Source organism: Salmo salar, chromosome ssa24 (assembly GCF_905237065.1).
Source record: "Salmo salar chromosome ssa24, Ssal_v3.1, whole genome shotgun sequence".
Taxonomy (NCBI): Eukaryota; Metazoa; Chordata; class Actinopteri; order Salmoniformes; family Salmonidae; genus Salmo; species Salmo salar.
The window spans coordinates 14,810,040-14,830,892 of NC_059465.1; the positions used below are offsets into that span (position 1 = coordinate 14,810,040).

At 43.2% G+C, this 20,853-nt stretch overlaps 1 protein-coding gene and 2 long non-coding RNA genes across 12 annotated transcripts in view; 1 reads left to right on the forward strand and 2 right to left on the reverse strand.

The window, feature by feature from the left end:
• Positions 1 to 11,809, forward strand: part of LOC106585030 (kinesin-like protein KIF2A) — a 28,808-nt gene extending 16,999 nt beyond the window's left edge. For 2 of the 6 annotated variants that reach the window (XM_045707186.1, XM_014170770.2), the window contains 11 exons: positions 44 to 135; positions 548 to 690; positions 860 to 1,064; positions 2,359 to 2,469; positions 2,766 to 2,833; positions 3,299 to 3,430; positions 8,131 to 8,275; positions 8,432 to 8,533; positions 8,789 to 8,924; positions 9,201 to 9,248; positions 11,593 to 11,809. In XM_045707186.1, coding sequence (XP_045563142.1) covers positions 44 to 135; positions 548 to 690; positions 860 to 1,064; positions 2,359 to 2,469; positions 2,766 to 2,833; positions 3,299 to 3,430; positions 8,131 to 8,275; positions 8,432 to 8,533; positions 8,789 to 8,924; positions 9,201 to 9,248; positions 11,593 to 11,663 — 1,253 coding nt within the window. In that variant the 3' untranslated portion in view covers positions 11,664 to 11,809. Of the gene's footprint in view, positions 1 to 43; positions 136 to 547; positions 691 to 859; positions 1,065 to 2,358; positions 2,470 to 2,765; positions 2,834 to 3,298; positions 3,431 to 8,130; positions 8,276 to 8,431; positions 8,534 to 8,788; positions 8,925 to 9,200; positions 11,333 to 11,592 lie in introns of those variants that run through there. The other 4 variants (XM_045707189.1, XM_014170774.2, XM_045707188.1 and 1 more) reach the window with 3 other exon arrangements.
• A 211-nt stretch (positions 11,810 to 12,020) lies between these two features.
• On the reverse strand, positions 12,021 to 17,675 carry LOC106585032 (uncharacterized). Of its 5 annotated transcripts, none has more exons than XR_001323889.2 (5): positions 17,604 to 17,675; positions 13,223 to 13,269; positions 13,048 to 13,111; positions 12,814 to 12,916; positions 12,021 to 12,717 (listed from the first exon to the last, which is right to left on the reverse strand). It is a non-coding gene; the product is annotated as an uncharacterized lncRNA (long non-coding RNA). The 5 variants fall into 5 exon arrangements; XR_006761887.1 differs by having other exon boundaries at positions 13,223 to 13,340; positions 17,604 to 17,664; XR_001323891.2 differs by having other exon boundaries at positions 13,048 to 13,128; positions 17,604 to 17,648.
• A 955-nt stretch (positions 17,676 to 18,630) lies between these two features.
• On the reverse strand, positions 18,631 to 20,838 carry LOC106585034 (uncharacterized). The gene is made up of 5 exons (XR_001323893.2): positions 20,448 to 20,838; positions 20,260 to 20,308; positions 19,364 to 19,413; positions 19,032 to 19,176; positions 18,631 to 18,720 (listed from the first exon to the last, which is right to left on the reverse strand). It is a non-coding gene; the product is annotated as an uncharacterized lncRNA (long non-coding RNA).
• Positions 20,839 to 20,853: the final 15 nt, after the last annotated feature.

Here is a 20,853-nt window from a genome sequence, read left to right on the forward strand (position 1 = left end):
TAAAATTGTAAACTCTTTATCTTTCCCCTTTGTCCTCATGCAGCTCGGGATGTGTTTGTCATGTTGAAGAAACCCTGCTACAGGAAGTTAGATCTTCAGGTGTACGCAACTTTCTTTGAAATCTACAGTGGAAAGGCAAGTGATTTAATGACTTGTTTATTGAGCATCAACTTGTCGTTGTAGGTGTTTGACCCGGACTGTAATGGGAAGGTGTGTGTGTATTGATCCAGCGGGTGGTTATGTCGACAGAGTGACAGACTAGTTTTGTGTTAAGTTGACCGTGTGTGGTTGTGGTCTTATAGGTGTGTGACCTGACTGTGTCTGTGGTTGTGTAGTTATTTGATCTGATGGTTGTATTAAACGTGTGTAGGTGCTGGAGGATGGTTGTCATCTGTTGACCTGTGTGTGTGTGTGTGTTGTGGTCTGTTGATCTGAAAATGTGTGGTTGTGTTGTGTAGGCCTTACAGGTGTTTGACCTGTTGAACCATAAAGCCAAGCTGAGTGTATTGGAAGATGTTAAGTCTGTGGTTGTGGTCTGGTCCTATAGGTGTTCGACCTGCTGAACGGTAAGGCTAAGCTCCGGGTGTTGGAAGATGGGAAGCAGCAGGTGCAGGTGGTGGGGCTGCATGAGAGAGACGTCAAATGCACAGAGGACGTCCTCAAACTCATAGAAGTGGGCAACAGCTGCAGGTATTTGTGGCAACATCCCAGAGTCCCTAAGTGATGACATAAACATTGATCTGCAAAATGTTATTGTGCATTACATTTAAACTCTCTCTCGCTGTCTCTGTCTGTGTGTCTGTCCCTCTCATCTCTCTCCGTGTCCCTCTTTCTCTGTCCTACTCCATTTCTCTCTCAGAACGTCAGGTCAGACCTCGGCCAACGCCCACTCGTCCCGTAGCCATGCAGTGTTCCAGATCATTCTAAGGAGGAAGGGGAAGATGCACGGCAAGTTCTCCCTGATCGACCTGGCGGGGAATGAGAGGGGTGCCGACACGTCCAGCGCTGACCGCCAGACACGCCTGGAGGGAGCAGAGATCAACAAGAGCCTGCTGGCATTAAAGGTCAGAAGGGAGAGGTCAGCGGGAGCTGCAGAGGAATCTGACAGAGAGCATAAATTGACCAGTTTATTAGGTACACCCATCTAGTAACGGCTTGGACCCCCCTTTGCCTCCAGAACAGCCTGAATTCTTCAAGGCATGGAAACGTTGCTCAAGTCGTATCAAGGGACCTAACGTGCGCCAGGAAAACATTCCCCACACCTTTACATGACTCTACAGGAACCGGGATGTGTCGGACCAGGCAATGTTTTTCCACTCCTCAATTGTCCAGTGTTTGTGATCTTGTTTTTAGCTGATAGGAGTGGAACCTGGTTTTGTCGTCTGCTGCAATCGGCCATCCGTGACAAGGATTGACGAGTTGTGTGTTCAGAGATGCCGTTCTGCACACCACTGTTATTTACCTGTTTGTGGCTCGCCTGTTAGATTGCACGATTCTTGCCATTCTCCTTCGACCTCTTATCAGCAAGCTATTTTCGACCACAGGACTGCAGCTTACTGGATAGTTTTTGTTTGTCGCACCATTCTCAGTAAACCCTAGATACTGTCGTGTGTGAAAAGCCCAGGAGGCCGGCCGTTTCTGAGATACCGGAACCGGCGCGCCTGGCACCGACGATTGTACCATACTGAAAGTGGTTTAGGTCGCTGGTTTTGCCCATTTCTAACATTCAATCAAACAGTAACTGAATGCCTCGATGTCTGTCTGCCAGCTTTATATAGCAAGCTACGGCCACTTGACTCACTGTCTGTAGGAGCTAACCATTTTTGTGAACGGGGTGTACCTAATAAACTGTTCACTGAGTGCATGTCGTGCAGCTGTGGAGTGTGGAGATGAATGGGTTCAGTCAGTCGTCCTGATGAGCCCTTCCCCGCTAGTTGGCAACAACGGCAGCATAACGCTGGTTAAAACTTGTAAAAGGAAGTGTTGTTTATTTCAACGTGCGAGCGAGAAATAACTTGTTAGTATTGGTCACCATTTGGATTTGGTCACCATCTCCGTTTTGTTCCATCCCACTTGATTTTAGTTTGAGTAGGATAGCAGCCAATATACAAGGAATAACTTGTAATATTGGTAGTACCATCTGGATGTCAGTGCGATTACAGCTCCATCGTGTGCTGTCTGACATGATTCAGCTGAACAGAACTAGCAGTCCTAGTTGGAAATAACTTCATGTTATAGAAATGGTCAACTGCATTTTTCCTGTCCCCCTCTCTCAGTATGTGTATATCAGTCAGTCAGTCAGTCAGGCCTGGCAGTAGACCGACTGTAGCTCATCATGTCTCTCTTTAACCCTATCAGGAGTGCATCAGGGCGCTGGGGCGGAACAAACCTCACACTCCGTTCAGGGCCAGCAAGCTCACCCAGGTCCTCCGAGACTCATTCATAGGGGAGAACTCCCGCACATGCATGGTGAGTTCATCATTAGTTATTGGATTTGGTAATTGGTGAGTTCACTCTCCTCACTGGCATTGGGCTCAGTCATCTCTGATTTTATGAATAATTTCTATTAAAATAAACTATTTTTAAGATTCCTGGGCCTATGACTACACCGACCATGTAGAGGTCAGTATACAGGGTGTATATTCTCCTCACTTTGAAAGTAAACACACTTTCTGCAAAAGACAGGCCACCTTACTTGGTCTTGGTCTTTGTACTGTCCTTCCCTTACCGCCACTGAGTTTCTCCTCACCTCTTGTCCCATCCAGATAGCAACTATCTCTCCTGGTATGACGTCCTGTGAGAACACCCTCAACACGCTACGCTACGCTAACAGGTGGGCATCCATGTTACACCTGGCTATGGGAATCTGTCTCGTACACCTGTGCTTTCCAGCTGCGATCCGCAGAGAACTCTAGTCTGGGGTTAAAGGAATATAGGAACCTCTTCTTTGACCACTCTCCCTTTAGGTTTCTATGGTAACTGATCACACCCACAAGGTGTAGAAATGACCTTGAGGTCTTCACTGTGCTCTTATACGCAGCGTTGTTGTGCTTAGCTATGGGCAGATAATGCTTCTGAGCCTCAATAGGCAGAATTGGGTATATCTGCCTGCAGCAGTTTGATCAGATGTAGGCTACATGTGTGAATGACTGAAGGAGTGCCACTGTGGCAGGCAGGTGATGGTGAAAGGAAAATAACTCTTTGTCTGTAGCTCTGTGTCCTGACCCTCGTCTCTTCTCTCGTCTTTCCTGCTCCTCCTCCCCTCTTCCTGCTCTGGGCCTGGTGATGTGCTGTGCAGAGTAAAGGAGTTTGGGATCAGTCCCTCAGACATCCCCTTCTCCCAGGGCGGTGGAAGTCGCTCGGAGCTCTCGGAGCTCTCGGAGCTCTCGCCCACCTATGAGTATGATGACTTTGCTACCTCTCCCAGCAGGTCAAGCACTTTCCCATTGCGTGCGCGCACACACACACACACTGCACACGTACCTTTTCTGTTGCCCGCACATACACTTACCTACATGCATTTCCTGTATGCATATATCAGTTGTAAAATACACATTAAACACACTTCTGTGTTCCATCGTTCTCACCAGTCTCTGTGGAGGACTTGTTCTTTTCCTTCCCCTTTTATTTCATCTCCATGACACGTTCTTTCATTTTCTTCATCCTTGGCATGCGCTTCTCCTTTCATCTTTTGCTGTGCTGAGGATGTGTTAACTATGAACGCTGCTGTTCTTCTCATACCCTCTCATGGACGATAACAGGCGCGTGTGTGTCTGTGTGCATTTGATCAAATCATTTCTTGGTGTTTTCACTTGGTTGAATATAATCTGTTATGATACATGACACCATAAACAGTCAGCCCTATTAGTTAACCCCCTAAGGTCCATGCCTCCGCGGAAATGTAATTAGCATAATTCAAATATCCCCATTTAAAAATCTGCTTGTTTTAATCTAGAGAGATGTTTTTTGGCAGTGGATGCGTCTCAATCCACCGCATCCGCCTATGTATGACTTCCACATCTGTGGTGGAAGGTGACAGAGCTAGAAAGGCAGAGCTAGAAAGGTGTTTGTCAGGCCGTGCGACATCCCGAAAATCGGTCTTCTCACAAAATTGTCCGTAGCTTCTGAATGGTTTGGCCTACAAACTATTACGTTTTGCTCTTCAACCCACACAAGCCTCTTGTGACTCATCTGAAGTTGTTTTGCTCTAGGATGCCCACAGGCCTCACAAGACTCGTCTGAAGGTCCACCGGTATCAGTTGAAAAAAATTTATGGAAGTACTGTATATATGGAGACTGTTTAGTGACAAAGATAAGGGGTTAAATACATAAAAAATGACATGTTTCCTGATCTTATGTCTCTCTCAGATATAGGATAGACACTTCAAAACAAACTTCCTTGAGATTTTTTTTTGGGGGGGAGGGAGAGAGACTGTTGTTCAATGCGTTTGTATGGGCTAATAGCAGTAAGGCCAAATATATATATATATATATTATTTGATGAAGTTATATTTGGCCTTACTGCTATTAGCCCATACAAACGCTATTAGCCCATACAAATGCATTATTTATTATATTATTTTATTTTATTAATAATTCATGGGGTCTTAAAATTCTAAATCAAATAGCAAAATGATCCTTGGTATTTATTAGGATCCCCATTAGCTGCTGCAAAAATATCAGCTACTCTTCCTGGGGTCCACATGAAACATGACAATACATAGTACAGAACATTATTAGTGAAGAACTGAAATAGATAAATAAAAAAATCACACACAGCCTACATATCAGTACATGCATACAATATCTAGGTCTAATACATAGTACAGTGCAAATTACAATACAAGATATATTAAAGGTTCTGTGTCTCTTCACAGTCCCCTTTGTTCGGTAAGGTGTTCTTTTATCTATTTTTTGGGGGGTTTATTGCTAGCTTGAGTTACCTGCTGTGGCAGAGTTCCATGTAGTCATGGCTGTATTTAATACTCTGTGTTTCCCAGCCTCTGTTCTGGACCTGGGGACTGTGAAGAGACATCTGGTTGCATGTCTTGTTGTACTGATGAGTGTCTGAACTGTGTGCCAACTGCTTCAACAGACAGTTCGGTACCTTCAACAGATCAATCCGTTGCACAAAGACCAATAGTGGTGCAGTCAGTCTCCCCTCTTTGAGCCAGGAGAGACTGAAATGCATATTACTGACACTTTCCCTCAACGTACATCTAAGTGCGATACATGCTGCTTTGTTCTGGACCAACTGCAATTCACCTATGTCCTTCTTTGCCGCACATGTCCACACAGCTGGGCAGTAGTCCGGGTGCGACAAAACTAGGGCCTGTAGGACCTGTCTGGTCAACTGAGATGTCAAGAAGGCAGAGGAATGCCCTATCATGGACAGACCTCTTCCCATTTTAGCAACCATTGAGTCTGTTTTGACCATGACCGCTTTCTATCTAGGGTTACACCCAGTTTAGTCTCCTCAACTTGCTCAATAGCCGCATTATTCAATATTAGATCTAAACGAGGTTTAGCGTTGAGCAAGTGATCTGTCCCCAAAAAAAAAAATTCCAACAGTTGTTTACAGACAGATTATTTCACTTTATAATTCACTGTATCACAATTCCAGTGGGTCAGAGGTTTACATACACTAAGTTGGCTGTGCCTTTAAACAGCTTGGAAAATTACAGAAAATGATGTCATGGCTTTAGAAGCTTCTGATAGGCTAATTGACATAATTTGAGTCATTTGGAGGTGTACCTGTATTTCAAGGCCTACCTTCAAACTCAGTGCCTCTTTGCTTGACATCATGGGAAAATCAAAAGAAATCAACAAGTCTGGTTCATCCTTGGGAGCAATTTCCAAACACCTGAAGGTACCACGTTCATCTGTACAAACAATAGTGCGCAAATATAAACATCATGGGACCACGCAGCCGTCATACCGCTCAGGAAGGAGACACATTCTGTCTCCTAGAGATAAACGTACTTTGGTGTGAAAAGTGCAAATCAATCCCAGAACAACAGCAAAGGACCTTGTGAAGATGCTGGAGGAAACCGGTACAAAAGTATCTATATCGGCATAACCTGAAAGGCCACTCAGCAAGGAAGAAGCCACTGCTCCAAAACCGCCATTAAAAAAAAGCCAGACTACAGTTTGCAACTGCACATGGGCACAAAGATTGTACTTTTTGGAGAAATGTCCTCGAGTCTGATGAAACAAAATAGAACTGTTTGGCCATAATGACCATTGTTATGTTTGGAGGAAAAAAGGGGAGGCTTGCAAGCCAAAGCACACCATCCCAACCGTGCAGCACGGGGGTGGCAGCAGCATGATGTGGGGGTGCTTTGCTGCAGGTGGGACTGGTGCACTTCACAAAAATGGATGGCATCATGAGAAAGGAAAATGGTGGATATATTGAAACAACATCTCAAGACATCAGTCAGGAAGTTAAATCTTGGTCGCAAATGGGTCTTCCAAATGGACAATGACCCCAAGTATACTTCCAAAGTTGTGGCAAAATGGCTTAAGGACAACAAAGTCAAGGTATTGGAGTGGCCATCACAAAGCCCTGACCTCAATCCTATAGAAAATGTGTGTTCAGAACTGAAAAAGCGTGTGCGAGCAAGGAGGCCTACAAACCTGACTCAGTTACACCAGCTCTGTCAGGAGGAATGGGCCAAACTTATTGTGGGAAGCTTGTGGAAGGCCACCTGAAATGTTTGGCCCAAGTTACACAATTTAAAGGCAATGGTACCAAATACACTAAATTAGTATGTAAACTTCTGACCCACTGGGAATGTGATGGAAAAAAATAAAAGCTGAAATAAATCATTCTCTCTACTACTATTCTGACATTTCACATTCTTAAAATAAAGTGGTGATCCTAACTGACATAGACAGGGATTTTTTTGTAGGATTAAATGTCAGGAATTGTGAAAAACTGAGTCTAAATGTATTTGGCTAAGGTGTATGTAAACTTCCGACTTCAACTGTAGACACACAGGCTTTATTCAAAGTCAGTGAAGATCATTTGTAAAAACAAACAATAAAGGCCCTAGCCGGCTGCCCTGCGGTACACCACATCCAACAGAATTTGCATGAGAGAGGCTTCCATTAACCAAAAAACCTTTTCCCATAAATATGTTGTATATATTTTTGATACTTCAAGGGGTATTAAAATTCAAAATCAAAAAGCAAAGTGATCCTTGGTAGGACCTTAAAACAATTCCATATAGCTTAGTAGTACCCTCCCCCGGCTTACAGGGGCTTAAACTCTTATGGGTTAACACCTAATATTTGACTGATCAGTTTATACTGTGTTAGAGGATAATGCCTTGGCTAAGTACATACATGCCAAAGATGCAATGAGACCAGCCTGTTTGTTCCACCTCCCACTGCTACAGTAGTAATCCCAGTCACCACCCAGCCAGTCAGTGGGTCAGACACAGGTCAATAAGGTCATTTTCACTGTACTGGACTTTATCAGCTCAGTCACACCTAATTAAATACAAGCCCAGATTCTAGCAGTGTAAACAGGCCTGGCTGTATGGACTGTCCACAGCACTCGTTGTGCTCTACATGCAAGTAGCCTGAGTACCAGTATGTTTGTGCTATCATGCCAACTCCTTGTCACTCATTCTCGTGCAAAACATGGCTAACATGCAAGGGCCCCGTTGAAACAGATAGGTTCTATAGCATTATCAGCTAGAGATACTTTAGTGGGGAACAACTGAACTAGCACTTCCGAATTTGACTAACCTTAGCTATTCTTCTCATATCGCTTAATTTGGTTTCATCAAGGGAAAAAATGTAAAGGGACAGTTTCACTGTAAACTAAAATGGAGTGTCTTTCTGCTGGCTAGAGCTAAAGGCAACCAATAAGACACAGATTGAACCCCGTTGGCTGTGCATGGTGTCGTGATGGTGTCTAAGCATCTATTCAATGGGCCAAAACATTCAGTCAGAAATGTATTGCATAGAACTTACGTGACTTAATATACTTAGTAATGACTGTGACTACCTGCATCATTCTGAATGTTGGGCCCTAGTGAAGAAGCCCATGTTGAGTGTAGTGTACTTAACTGGGCTGAGCAGCAGTTTGTTAGCTGACCGAAGGTGTTGATTGACCCACAGAGTGAAGGAGCTGACGGTGGACCCTAATCAGGTGATAGAGGGGGTCCGGCCCAACACCCATGTAGTGGACCAGCTGGATGATGACTGGGACCACCTGGGCAGCTCCCCGCAGAGAGATGACCTCAAACTGCTCTGTGAGCAGAACGTAAGCAACACTCGTAATGCACTCCCATGCTCACACACGGCTTTTATCCTCAATGGTTTTCTTACTGTGTGCATGCATTTGCATCCATTTCCCCAATAGAGGTGTTGTCTGGTGATGCTGGTTGAAGTGTGTGTCTTGACTGTTTTCTCTCCCCAGCTGGAGGAGGTGTCCCCCCAGCTCTTAACCTTCCATGAGGCTGTCTCTCAGATGGTGGAGATGGAGGAACAGGTGCTGGAGGACCACAGAGCTGTCTTCCAGGTCAGGCTACATTAACAGATGGTTCCTCTTAGATCCTTTCACATATAGTTAGTTAGGAGGCTCCAAGTCTATTGAGATGAATGAATCTGCAAGCTTGAGGTCCTGTGAAGTGTGGCGCCACTATCCATGAAATGCTCTAAATCAGGTTCTTCAAACTAATGTGATGCTGACTATAGGAGAAAAATAATTGATTGAGTAATGTGTTTCAGTGGGAAGATGAGATGAGTAAGTGCGACGCTAATGTGTGTGTTGCAGGAGTCTATCCGGTGGCTGGAGGATGAGAAGGTTCTGCTGGAGATGACTGAGGAGGTAGACTATGATGTGGACTCTTACGCCACTCAGCTGGAGCAGATCCTGGATCAGAAGATTGACATCCTCACGGAGCTCAGAGGTAGGCATGGACATAAATGTTATTAGTGACATGGTACCATTTGTCAGATGGAAGAACATCTCTTGGGGATGAGCGAGAATTTGATCTCCTGGCCTATGCAAGACAGCATTTGTATTATTCACCTCCTGAGGTTCTTTTTCAATCTTTTGTTGGTTTGTCTCTATGCAGATCACCGTTGACATTCATTCGTAGGTTCACTTCTATTAACGTGACTCATGGTATTTTTTGATAAGCAATAATATCTAATCCACTCTGTCTGTGCTCCTCTTTCCTCAGATAAAGTCAAGTCGTTCCGCTCGTCACTCCAGGAAGAAGAACAAGCCAGTAAGCAGATCAATCCTAAGAGGCCACGTGCCCTGCTGTAGACCAGGCCAGGGAGGGGTGTGTGGAGGGGCAGTGGCACATACAGGAACATAAACACTAGATACACTATATATACAAAAGTATGGACACCCCTTCAAATTAGTGGATTTGGCTGTTTCAGCCACACCCGTTGCTAAAAGGTGTATAAAATCGATCACACCGCCATGCAATCTCCAAAGACAAACATTGGCAGTAGAATGGCCTTACTGAAGCGCTCAATGACTTTCAATGTGGCACCGTCATAGGATGCCACCTTTTCCAACAAGTCAGCTTGTTAAATTTCTACCCTGCTAGAGCTGCCCCGGTCAACTGTAAGTGCTGTTATTGTGAAGCATTTAGGAGCAGCAACGGCTCAGCCGCCAAGTGGTAGGACACAAGCTCACGGAACGGAACCGCAGAGTGCTGAAGCGTGTAAAAATCATCTGTCCTCAGTTCCAACACTCGCAACCGTGTTCCAAACGGCCTCTAGAAGCAACGTCAGTACTAGAACTGTTCGTCGGGAGCTTCATGAAATGGGTTTCCATGGCCGAGCAGCCGCACACAAGCCGAAGATCACCATGGGCAATGCCAAGCATCGGCTGGAGTGGTGTTAAGCTCGCTGCCATTGGACTCTGGAGTATTGGAAACGTATTCTCTGGAGTGATGAATCACGCTTCACCATCTGGCAGTCCGACGAACGTATCTGGGTTTGGCGGATGCCAGGTGAACGCTACCTGCCCCAATGCATAGTGCCAACAGTAAAGTTTGGTGGAGGAGAAATAATGGTCTGGGGCTGTTTTTAGTGGTTCAGGCTAGGCCCCTTAGTTCCAGTGAATTTTAACGCTACAGCAAACAATGATATTTTATACGATTCTGTGCTTCCAACTTTGTGGCAACAGTTTGGGGAAGGCCCTTTCCTGTTTCAGCATAACAATGCCTCTGTGCACAAAGCGAGGTCCATACAGAAATAGTTTGTCGAGATTGGTGTGGAAGAACTTGACTGGCCTGCACAGAGCCCTGACCTCAACCCCATCGAACACCTTTGGGATGAATTGGAATGCTGACTACGAGCCAGGCTTAATTGTCCAACATCAGTGCCCGACCTCACTAATGCGCTTGTGGCTGAATGGAAGCAAGTCCCCGCAGCAATGTTCCAATATCTAGTGGAAAGCCTTCCCAGAAGAGTACAGGCTGTTATCGCAGCAAAAGGGGACCAACTCCATATTAATGCCCATGATTTTAGAATGAGATGTTCGACGATCAGGTGTCCACATACTTTTGGCCTTGTAGCGTACTTAGCACAGCTGTCTCACCCTGTCACAACCGCCTGTGAAAAGACAAAGGAAAGGACTCATTCGTTTTCCAATCAGGGTCACGGATGTCACCAGAAATAACGGGAGGGGAATGCAACCTTCGATCCCTTTTCTTTTGTTGCTGATTTAAAATTATCTGTTTTTTTTTGCCCTGTTCTATTTTATTTATTTACTTCTCTTTTTCGTATTTCTTTAAATTGAACGGCTGTCGACTTTGCTTCATCAGAGACCTCTCCATGTTGGTTGTGCTTTAGCGTTCTACGATACCAGTGTTGTGGATTCTGGTAGGTATGACTGACATGTAGACATGTGCCACTCTGTATGTTGGCCTCCATCATGCATGTGGCTGGGTCACTCCTCAGTTAACACTGTACAGCATATAGATGTTACTCTGTAGGTCCAGTCTTTCTTTTGCTTCTCTGAGTTTGAGAGGTGTCAAATCAAGCTGTGCTTCTTCTCGTGTTGTCTTTCCTCCCTCTTGTATCCATGTTTTTTCCTCAAAGACCAGTCTATAGTTTGATTCAGTTTTGTGTTCATGTTTTGTGGCGACCCCAGTTTTAATTTGTTACCCCTTTTACTTTTATACTGTGAAGTCATTTTTCACTCACTTTGTAAAAAAATAAAATTTGAACAAAAACCACTAACAAATGTATAGTAAAAACCACTGACCTACTACTGCGTATGTTGCTCAGTGTTTGCACCAGATGTAACATTGGCTCAATAAAGAATCACCTGTTTTGATTTGAACTTTGACCTGCACCACTGACGTTTAATTCTTTATATGGCATTAGAACCACTAGTCTTCCCTTGAGCTCTGAAAGAAATGCATGTGGTCAAAATACAACAAAGGATGTAGGCCGGGTATAACAGGGCTGACTAGCCCTCTGTGTATGATGAAAATGTTTACGTTTTTCAGTCTTCATACGTAGGTAGTAAAGGCTCTGACAAGGGTTGATAACGATAGGCTTTGCATTTGTCTGCTTAGTAAGCAGTGTGATGCTCTGTGTTTGTAGGGCCCAGAGAGACAGCAAGGGTTGTCAGGAAGGGAGACTCTGGTGACTCTGGCCCGGTCACTCAGCAGTAGTAGTCAGTGTCACCAGCAGCGCCATCTAGAGGCAGACTTCAGCTTCATCATGAGGACAGTCCGCACAGGGAGACACCAGGGGGATCCTACAGCGCAGCAATGGCCCAGTTTGAATATTGTCATTATGTATATTTTACATATCCTATACAGGAAGTCAGAATGTATTGTTTTGTGGTGGTAAAGAAGTAATGAATTGCTGAACTTCTTGAAATACACCAACACTGTTTCAAAAACTCTTATCTCAAGGCTCTTCAACAACCCTGAAAGTCAGACATCTTACAAAGTATATTTTTCAACCTGTCCATTAGAACCAAGCACTTGTCAGGTTCAGCTGATACTTAGGGATGACCAACTACATTTTAGTGCATCTATTTTATGTATGAGCATTAACTGTACACTTGCCTGACGACTCCCAACATAATTATTACGCTGCTCTATGTTTGCTACATACTTCAGTCAGACTGCCGTCGTTTGTGGTGACGTCAAAATGAGGGGTGTTATACAAAAAGTAGTCAGCGATTGCATCATCTCTAACCAATCAAAGCTAATGACTAATTTTCTAAACGCTGCTTTACCCATGTGTGTTCTGGCTCTGTCCCAACCCACCGCTTTCTGGATCCAATCAGAACGGTTAGAATGTGTTTGCGAAATTGTCGTGGAGGTACCCAGACTCGTTATGGGAGAAGAAACTTAACGACCGAGGGTGTGGCGTAGCGTTTGGCCGGAACAAGGAGTTTGGATAGCTATACACTTAACCACTTAATAAATATGTACATTTCACTGATCACGAGCTCATTTTCATAGAAAAGGCATAACGAAGGTAGTCCAGGGGGGTAAGCCAGTGTGGTGTCTAGCTGCATCGATCTAGCCAGTGAGTGTAGTCATCATCCATCAGTCACATGACTTGGATGTGTCTCAACAATCCATAACACCTTCCACTTGCCATTCCTTAAAGAGCACTGGAGGTTTAAAAACTGGATAGGTTTCCACAATATTGCTTTCCTGCACCAAGTCCTCAGCAGTACCGTCTGCTTAGGAGTTGAATGTGTGAAGTCTGTGGACAGAAGACATTATGAAGGTTATGACATTAACATAACATTTAAAACAAAATATAACGCATACATAAGTAGAATAGTCCCGCTCCACTTACACCATGAAGTCGTCTGTCTATGCTCCTGGCTCGCTTCTCACTAAACAATATCTCGTGCAGAACACTCAATCTTCTTGGTTCTGCTGAAGTCTGCTAGGATTTCCTGTTCCAGAAACATGAACAAATGTAATGACTCACTTTGATAATAGTTCTAATTACCTAACCACATCCAGAATGTGAAAATATACAGACTGCAGAAACATCAGTGAGTATTGTCATGAGGTGTGTGCTTACCACATTGTGTACTGACCAGTGAATCCTGTAGTTCCTCTCCAACAGCTGCTCAACTGCAGTGGACCTGGAAAGAACCATCATCTTCGACGTTAATGTTATAGCTTGTCACATTACCGTTTGATGCCGCCAGGATATGACCAACTATGATTTGAATACCCTTTGTTTTGGTACTCACTTCTGGAGCTCAGCAGCCAGTCTACCGTCCAACTCGCAGGCCACAACCTTCAGACAAGGGGAAGATGAAAGTAGGGCTGACCCCAATTTTTCAACTGGTCGATTGTTTGGTTGATAGGCTGTTGATCGACCGAGATTGTTTTTAGTCGAGCAGTAGCAAATATATATATATTTTATGGCACACGACACCTGACTTGCACCCATCTCGGTGAACTAATTAATTGCAGAGGCCGCGGGGATGGCCGAGTCCAAAAAGAAGGGGAGTGTGGCTGGACAATGCACGTCTCTCCAGAATATGCTCTCTCCCGCCAACTTGTTCACATTCATTGTTTCATAACTTGATTGTGTGAATTGTTTGCGTTTGATTGTTAGTGTCTATCAATTCCCCATTACATACTTTATATCTCCAGTAGGACTTTTACCGTTAATGCCTATAATTTATCATCTACAATGTTTGTTTGGTTACAGTAATGTCTGTCAATGCATTCAATATATTATTATTCCACGGTTCTCATTGTCGGAATGGACACGTTGTTTGCAGAGCACACAACCCATGCTACACTTGTGAGAAACAAGTTTTGGTTTATTTCATTCCATTTGAGTTTTGTCAGTTTAGTCATTTGTCTTTTGTTTGGAGAGCTCCTGTCATTGTTGAGTAAGGACGTGCACCTGATTACGCATAGAAGTAGGCTATAGGCTACCTGGCCTGCTCGCAAATGTAGGCATATTAATGTGCCCATTTGGGGATCTGATAGTATTTCTGATTGGCTTAACTCACAAACGCTGTGGAGCTTCTCAACGTAATGTTTTCTTCACCTCAAACAGCAAGCAAACAGAGTATGTTTTGACATCCATTGAGAATGACTAATTCGTCAGTGTATTTGAAAAATCTTTACAGCACTCTCCTTTTCGATAACTCAACGTGAAAGGGAAAAATGTCATGCTCTGATCCAGTTGAAACATCTTAAAATAGGCCTACCTGATTACTTCTTATCCCTTATGCAAATAGCCTACAGCTGTGTCTGTCCCGAGCTCACTGGCGCATGTTGTAAGGATAATACAATGTTGTAAGGATCTTCAGGCCGTACCCAAGTTAATAGTTGATACAATATGATTTATTGGATATTTATTTTTATCAGGATATTTTCTACCTGCAGGCTGCAATGTTTTTGTTGGCTCTATAGGCTATTTCTACATAGTTGGCAATGGAAGTTACGTTTTAGGTTTGTATCCTTTTCATTTAGATTTGGATAGAATTTTAATTAACCTCATGACAATGATTTTGATAAAGACATAAATTAAATTAAACTGTTCTATGAAAATGTGCATATGAAAACCATAACTGGCATGCAGAGCAGTAGAAATGGTAAGATAAATTGGCAGAAAGTTTGCGGTCTTTGTGTAGCCTATTAACGCCAACTTTAGGAGATTAATGGCAGAATCTGCGAAAGCCGGTAGGAGCCTGAGGAAGATGGTCAGGACAGGTTATCTTGATCTCTGGCTTCCTCTTGAGTCATTTGTGTCTTATTTCATCAAACCGTGAGCTTAAGGCAATCAATGCATATGTGATTTGATTAAAACACAGTCTATAAAGTGCCTTCAGAAAGTATTCAGACCCCTTGACTTTTTCCACTTTGTTACGTTACAATCTTATTCTAAAATGGATTAAATAAAAGAATATCCTCAGCAATCTACACACAATACCCCATAATGACAAAACAAAAACAGGTTTAGACATTTTTGTTGATTTATTAAAAATAAAAAACACCTTATTTACATAACTATTCAGACCCTTTGGTCTGAGACTCGAAATTGAGCTCAGGTGCATCCTGTTTCTGTTGATCAAACGTGATTGGAGTCCACCTGTGTTAAATTAAATTGATTGGACATGATTTGGAAAGCCACACACAAGTCTTTAAGGTCCCACAGTTGTCAGTACATGTCAGAGCAAAAAACCAAGCCATGAGGTTGAAGGAATTGTCCATAGAGCTCCAAGACAGGATTGTGTCGAGGCACAGATCTGGTGAAGGGTACCAAAACATATCTGCAGCATTGAAGGTCCCCAAGAACACAGTGGCCTCCATCATTCTTAAATGGAAGAACTTTGGAACCATCAAGACCCTTCCTAGAGCTGGCTGGCAAACTGAGAAATCGGGGGAGAAGGGCCTTGGTTAGGGAGGTGACCAAGAACCCGATAGTTACTCTGACAGAGCTCTAGAATTACTCTATGGAGATGGGATAACCTTCCAAAAGGACCCCCATCTCTGCAGCACTCCACCAATCAGGCCTTTATGGTAGAGTGGCCAGACGGAAGCCACTCAGTAAAAGGCACATGACAGCCCGCTTGAAGTTTGCCAAAGGGCACCTAAAGACTCTCAGACCATGAGACACAAGATTCTCTGGTCTGATGAAACCAAGATTGAACTCTTTGGCCTGAATGCCAAGCGTCACGTCTGGAGGAAACCTGGCACCATCCCTACGGTGAAGCGTGGTGGCAGCATCATTCTGTGGGGATGTTTTTCAACGGCAGGGACTGGGAGACTAGTCAGGATCGAGGCAAAGATGAATGCAGCAAAGTACAGAGAGATCCTTGATGAAAACCTGCTCCAGAGTGCTCAGGACCTCAGACTGGAGCGAAGGTTCACCTTCCAACAGGACAAGGACCCTAAGCACACAGCCAAGACAACGCATGAGTGGCTTCGGGACAAGTCTCTGAATGTCATTGAGGGGCTCAGCCAGAGCCCGGTCTTGAACCTGATCGAACATTTCTGGAGAGACCTGAAAATAGCTGTGCAGCGACAATCCCCATCCAACCTGACAGAGATTGAGAGGATCTGCAGAGAAGAATGGGAGAAACTCCCCAAATACAGGTGTGCCAAGCTTGTAGCATCATACCCAAGAAGACTTGAGGTTGTAATCACTGCCAAAGGTGCTTCAACAAAGTACTGAGTAAAGGGTCTGAATACTTATGAAATGTGATATTTTATTTTTTATAAATTAGCAAACATTTCTAAAACCTGTTTTTGCTTTGTCATTATGGGGTAATGTGTGTAGATTGAGGGGGAAAAAAATATTTAATACATTTTAGAATAAGGCTGTAAATTAAAGGGTCTGAATATTTTCCGAAGGCACTGTACACCATTTCCACATACACGAAGAAGGCAGATCCAGCTCAGAGGCCCAACTCGTGAGCTCCAATATCAGATTTGAATTTAGAATGAAAAATGAATGTGTTTAAGTAAAAAATGTTAGTGCGTCGAACCGAAACGCAGATTATTTCCTCTAAAAGACTGCACGGTCAATCTGCATCTTAAGTGGCCGTACAGCATTTGCTGCTATGCTGTTTCGGCAGACTTCAGGGCATTCGTACTTCTTGCGTTTTGCGGAGCAGAGCTATTGTGAAGGAAGTTGTCAAGTGAGTGAGTTTGTTTATACATGGGTGTTTTGATGTACACTGGCTAGCTAGATATCCAGCCAGTTATGGCTAGCTAGATATCCAGCCAGTTAGGGCTAGCTAGATATCCAGCCAGTTATGGCTAGCTAGATATCCAGCCAGTTAGGGCTAGCTAGATATCCAGCCAGTTAGGGCTAGCTAGATATCCAGCCAGTTAGGGCTAGCTAGATATCCAGCCAGTTATGGCTAGCTAGATATCCAGCCAGTTAGGGCTAGCTAGATATCCAGCCAGTTAGGGCTAGCTAGATATCCAGCCAGTTAGGGCTAGCTAGATATCCAGCCAGTTAGGGCTAGCTAGATATCCAGCCAGTTAGGGCTAGCTAGATATCCAGCCAGTTAGGGCTAGCTAGATATCCAGCCAGTTAGGGCTAGCTAGATATCCAGCCAGTTAGGGCTAGCTAGATATCCAGCCAGTTAGGGCTAGCTAGATATCCAGCCAGTTAGGGCTAGCTAGATATCCAGCCAGTTAGGGCTAGCTAGATATCCAGCCAGTTAGGGCTAGCTAGATATCCAGCCAGTTAGGGCTAGCTAGATATCCAGCCAGTTATGGCTAGCTAGATATCCAGCCAGTTAGGGCTAGCTATCTACGCTGAACAAAAATAGAAACGCAACATGTGGAGTGTTGGTTTCATAAACTGAAATAAAAGATCCCAGAAATGTTCCATACACACAAAAAGCTTATTTCTCTCATTTGTTTACATCCCTGTTAGTGAACATCTCATTTGCCAAGATAATCCAGCTGTGGCATATCAAAAAGCTGATTCAACAGAAGCCTCGTTACACAGGTGCACTTTGTGCTGTGGACAATAAAAGGTCATTCTAAAATGTGCAGTTGTCACACAACACAATGCCACAGATGTGTCAAGTTGAGGGAGCGTGCAATTGCCACCGGAGCTGTTGCCTGAGAATTTAATGTTAATTGACCTACCATGAGCCGCCTCTAACGTCGTTTTAGAGAATTTGGCAGCACGTCCAACCGGCCTCACAACCGAAGACGTGTATGGCGTTGTGTGGGCGAGCGTTTTGCTGATGTCACCGTTGTGAAAAAGAGTGCCCCATTGTGGCGGTGGAGTTACGGTACGGGCAGGCATAAGCCATGGACAACCATCACAATTGCATTTTATCAATGGCAATTTGAATGCACAGAAATACCGTGACGAGATCCTGAGACCCATTGTGTGGCCAATTTTTTTTAAGGTATCTGTATTCCCAGTCATGTGAAATCCATAAATTAGGGCCTAGGGAATTTATTTCAATTGACCGATTTCCTTATATGAACTGTAACTCGGTAAAATGTTTGAAATTGTTGCATGTTGCGTTTATTTTTTGTTCAGTATAGCTAGCTAAAAAACATCTGGCACAGGCTGGCTCTCATACATTAATGCTAGTTAGCTACTAAACAAGCCTTGGATTTTTTACTACTTGGTTCTCTTCTGCTCTAACTTGTCATTCTTGGAATCGGCTGTGAGACACATGCAAAGAAAGACAAAATTACACAATTAGTCGCAATGGAAATATTGGAAATATATCATGACTTGACGGCAAGTATGCAGGAAATATTTTTTACTTCTGCAGTAATTAGAATGGTAGAGACCGTGGCCGATTGGTTTGTACCGCGGTTTCATCATGCTTCATTTATTTTCCATAATTTCAATAGAATAACTATTATTACATTTCAAACCGGTGATTAGTAGATTTATTCATTAAAACTCAAAATTAAGGTCAAGACAAAATGCAGTACAAATGCTTTTTTGTACAAACGTTTATTACAAAAACATGTCCATCTGATGCATTATATGTATTATACTAAGTGCTCTTATCAGTTAATATTTTACATTACTGTGATAAACACTGTTCCTTCTCTCTCTCACTACAGCTTCTGATAACTGTACATATTATGCTTATAAACAATGTTACAATTACTTTTCCCCTTCCATGCTGACTACTCATTCCTCAGAGATGGGAATGTCCTACAACGTCATGGTGATGTCTCTCAGTTTGGGGTCATCATCTCGCCAGTTCACTTCACTGGCAACGATGATCCCCTGGAGAAAACATCGCAACATGAGTTTGACATAACAAAAACAGGTAATATGCCATCATTCTCATCGCACTAAGACTGTACCGATGATATCCGCTTCCTCCCGAAGTGTGCAGTTGTTCACTTCCCTTTACTGGTTTGAGAGGAAACGACATGTATAAGAAATATGGTGGAAATTCCCACTAGCCCATGACTCCACCAATCCAATGCTTTTAGACTTGTGAGAAGTGAACGAGTGCACACTTCAGAAAGAGATTATTGGGATACATCTTAAGAATAAAAAACGTATTCTTAAAGATAAGAAGGCCCATTTACCCGCAGGATATTCTGTGTGATGGTGGCCATCTTCTGGTATTTCTCAAGGTGAGACTGGCCTTTCTGCAGGATGTTTCTGTACTTCTCCGCCTCGGGGAGGCTCCCTCTTCAACTCGTCCATCTTCATGAGTGAGACACTTTAGATCTGCAGAGGAGAAAAATAAAATGCAAACGAGTTTCCTTTTTATTATTCAGTTCTCTGCTCCACCTGAACTACAAGGCAAAGTATGAAAACATGAACTAAAAGGTAATTGTTCATATCTTCTATAACATTTTGTGAATTCCTATATATCCTCCATGGTAAAGCATCCATAGTGTGGATGATGAAATACCTAGCCTCTGCTTTTGTAGGTCTGTGATTTGGTCCTGAAGCTCATGCTTCCTGTTGACAAAGCAAACAAGAAGTCAGCAATAACATTCCATGAAGCCACAACAGTTGGTAACACAATACAGCAGCAGAACCAAGCCAATGACTGCATCATTTTTATGATGACAGCAATAAATATTGTTATAATTTATAAAGCTGTTAGTTACAGTCACACAATCAGATTGGTGAAAACATTCATTGTCCAACCATATTGATAAGATGCACCCCCTGCTCAAGTGACTTTATCTTTGAACAAAGGTCTAGGCTATGATTGGTCAGTTCCCTCATTGCTCTGGAAAAAAATAGAGGCCCCACTCTATACATCAAGTTGTGCTTAAAACATGCATTTACATGTTTTTACATTGGCAGGTGCAGTGTAATTACAACATCAGTAGGTAAACAACATACCCATTTCTGGTTTGTGACTGACATTTTTACAAACACATTGAAATCTATCACAAAGTAGATCAATGGGTAGTGCTACTAATATTTGTTTTCCTTCTCAAAGCCAGTTTAGGAGGAGCTGTTTGAGTCCAATAAGACAGGGGTTGTGTCAAATGGCACCCTATTCCCTATATAGTCCATAGTGTTGTGGTCAACAGTAGTGGACTATATAGGGCAGGCGTATTCAACTCTTATTACCCTATGAGGTCCGGAGCCTGCTGGTTTTCTGTTCTACCTGATAATTAATAGCACACACCTGGTGTCCCAGGTCTAAATCAGTCCCTGATTAGAGTGGAACAATGAAAAAAGCAGTGGAACTGGCTTCGAGGTCCAGAGTTGAGTTTGAAGGATATATAGGGAATAAGATGCCATTTGGGACAGACACAGGTTGTTAGAATCAGCTCCTGAAGGACTTACTCAGCCTTTGGAACACAGCTTCTCAGAGATGGCATGCAACACACGCATCCTGACAAATACAACAATTTATAATATGTTTAAAAACTGTCCAAATGAAAATGCTCCAGACTTCTACATAAAAGGGTTTGCAAGCAACAAATGTCTATCATAACTATTGTACTAGTAATTCAAGGAAATGTTATAGTTACCTGTGTACGGCCAATGTCTCGTTAAATTAGTGATTTTTGCTTAGTGATTTTTGCTTCCTCCGAAGTACTAGCATAATCCAGTTTGTGGACTATCAAGAGACAAATCCACTTTTTCCAAATCTCAGTTCAGAAAATATAAAATGTTGGTTATGAATAGGCCAACATGACATTGCCAACTAAAGACACTCACAAGTCTCTCAGCATCAGGTGCACTGCAATAATACCTTTTGCATTTTCCTGTTAAAGAAAATTTGACAATGAATTATATTAACCCTATTTTACAGTCACATAGCATATCAGCATACCCAATTCAGTAATAAAGGTAATGTAATTTACCTGCCTGGAGCTTCACGTTCGTCTCAAACATTGATTTGACATGTTCTTTTATCCGGATAGGAGACATACT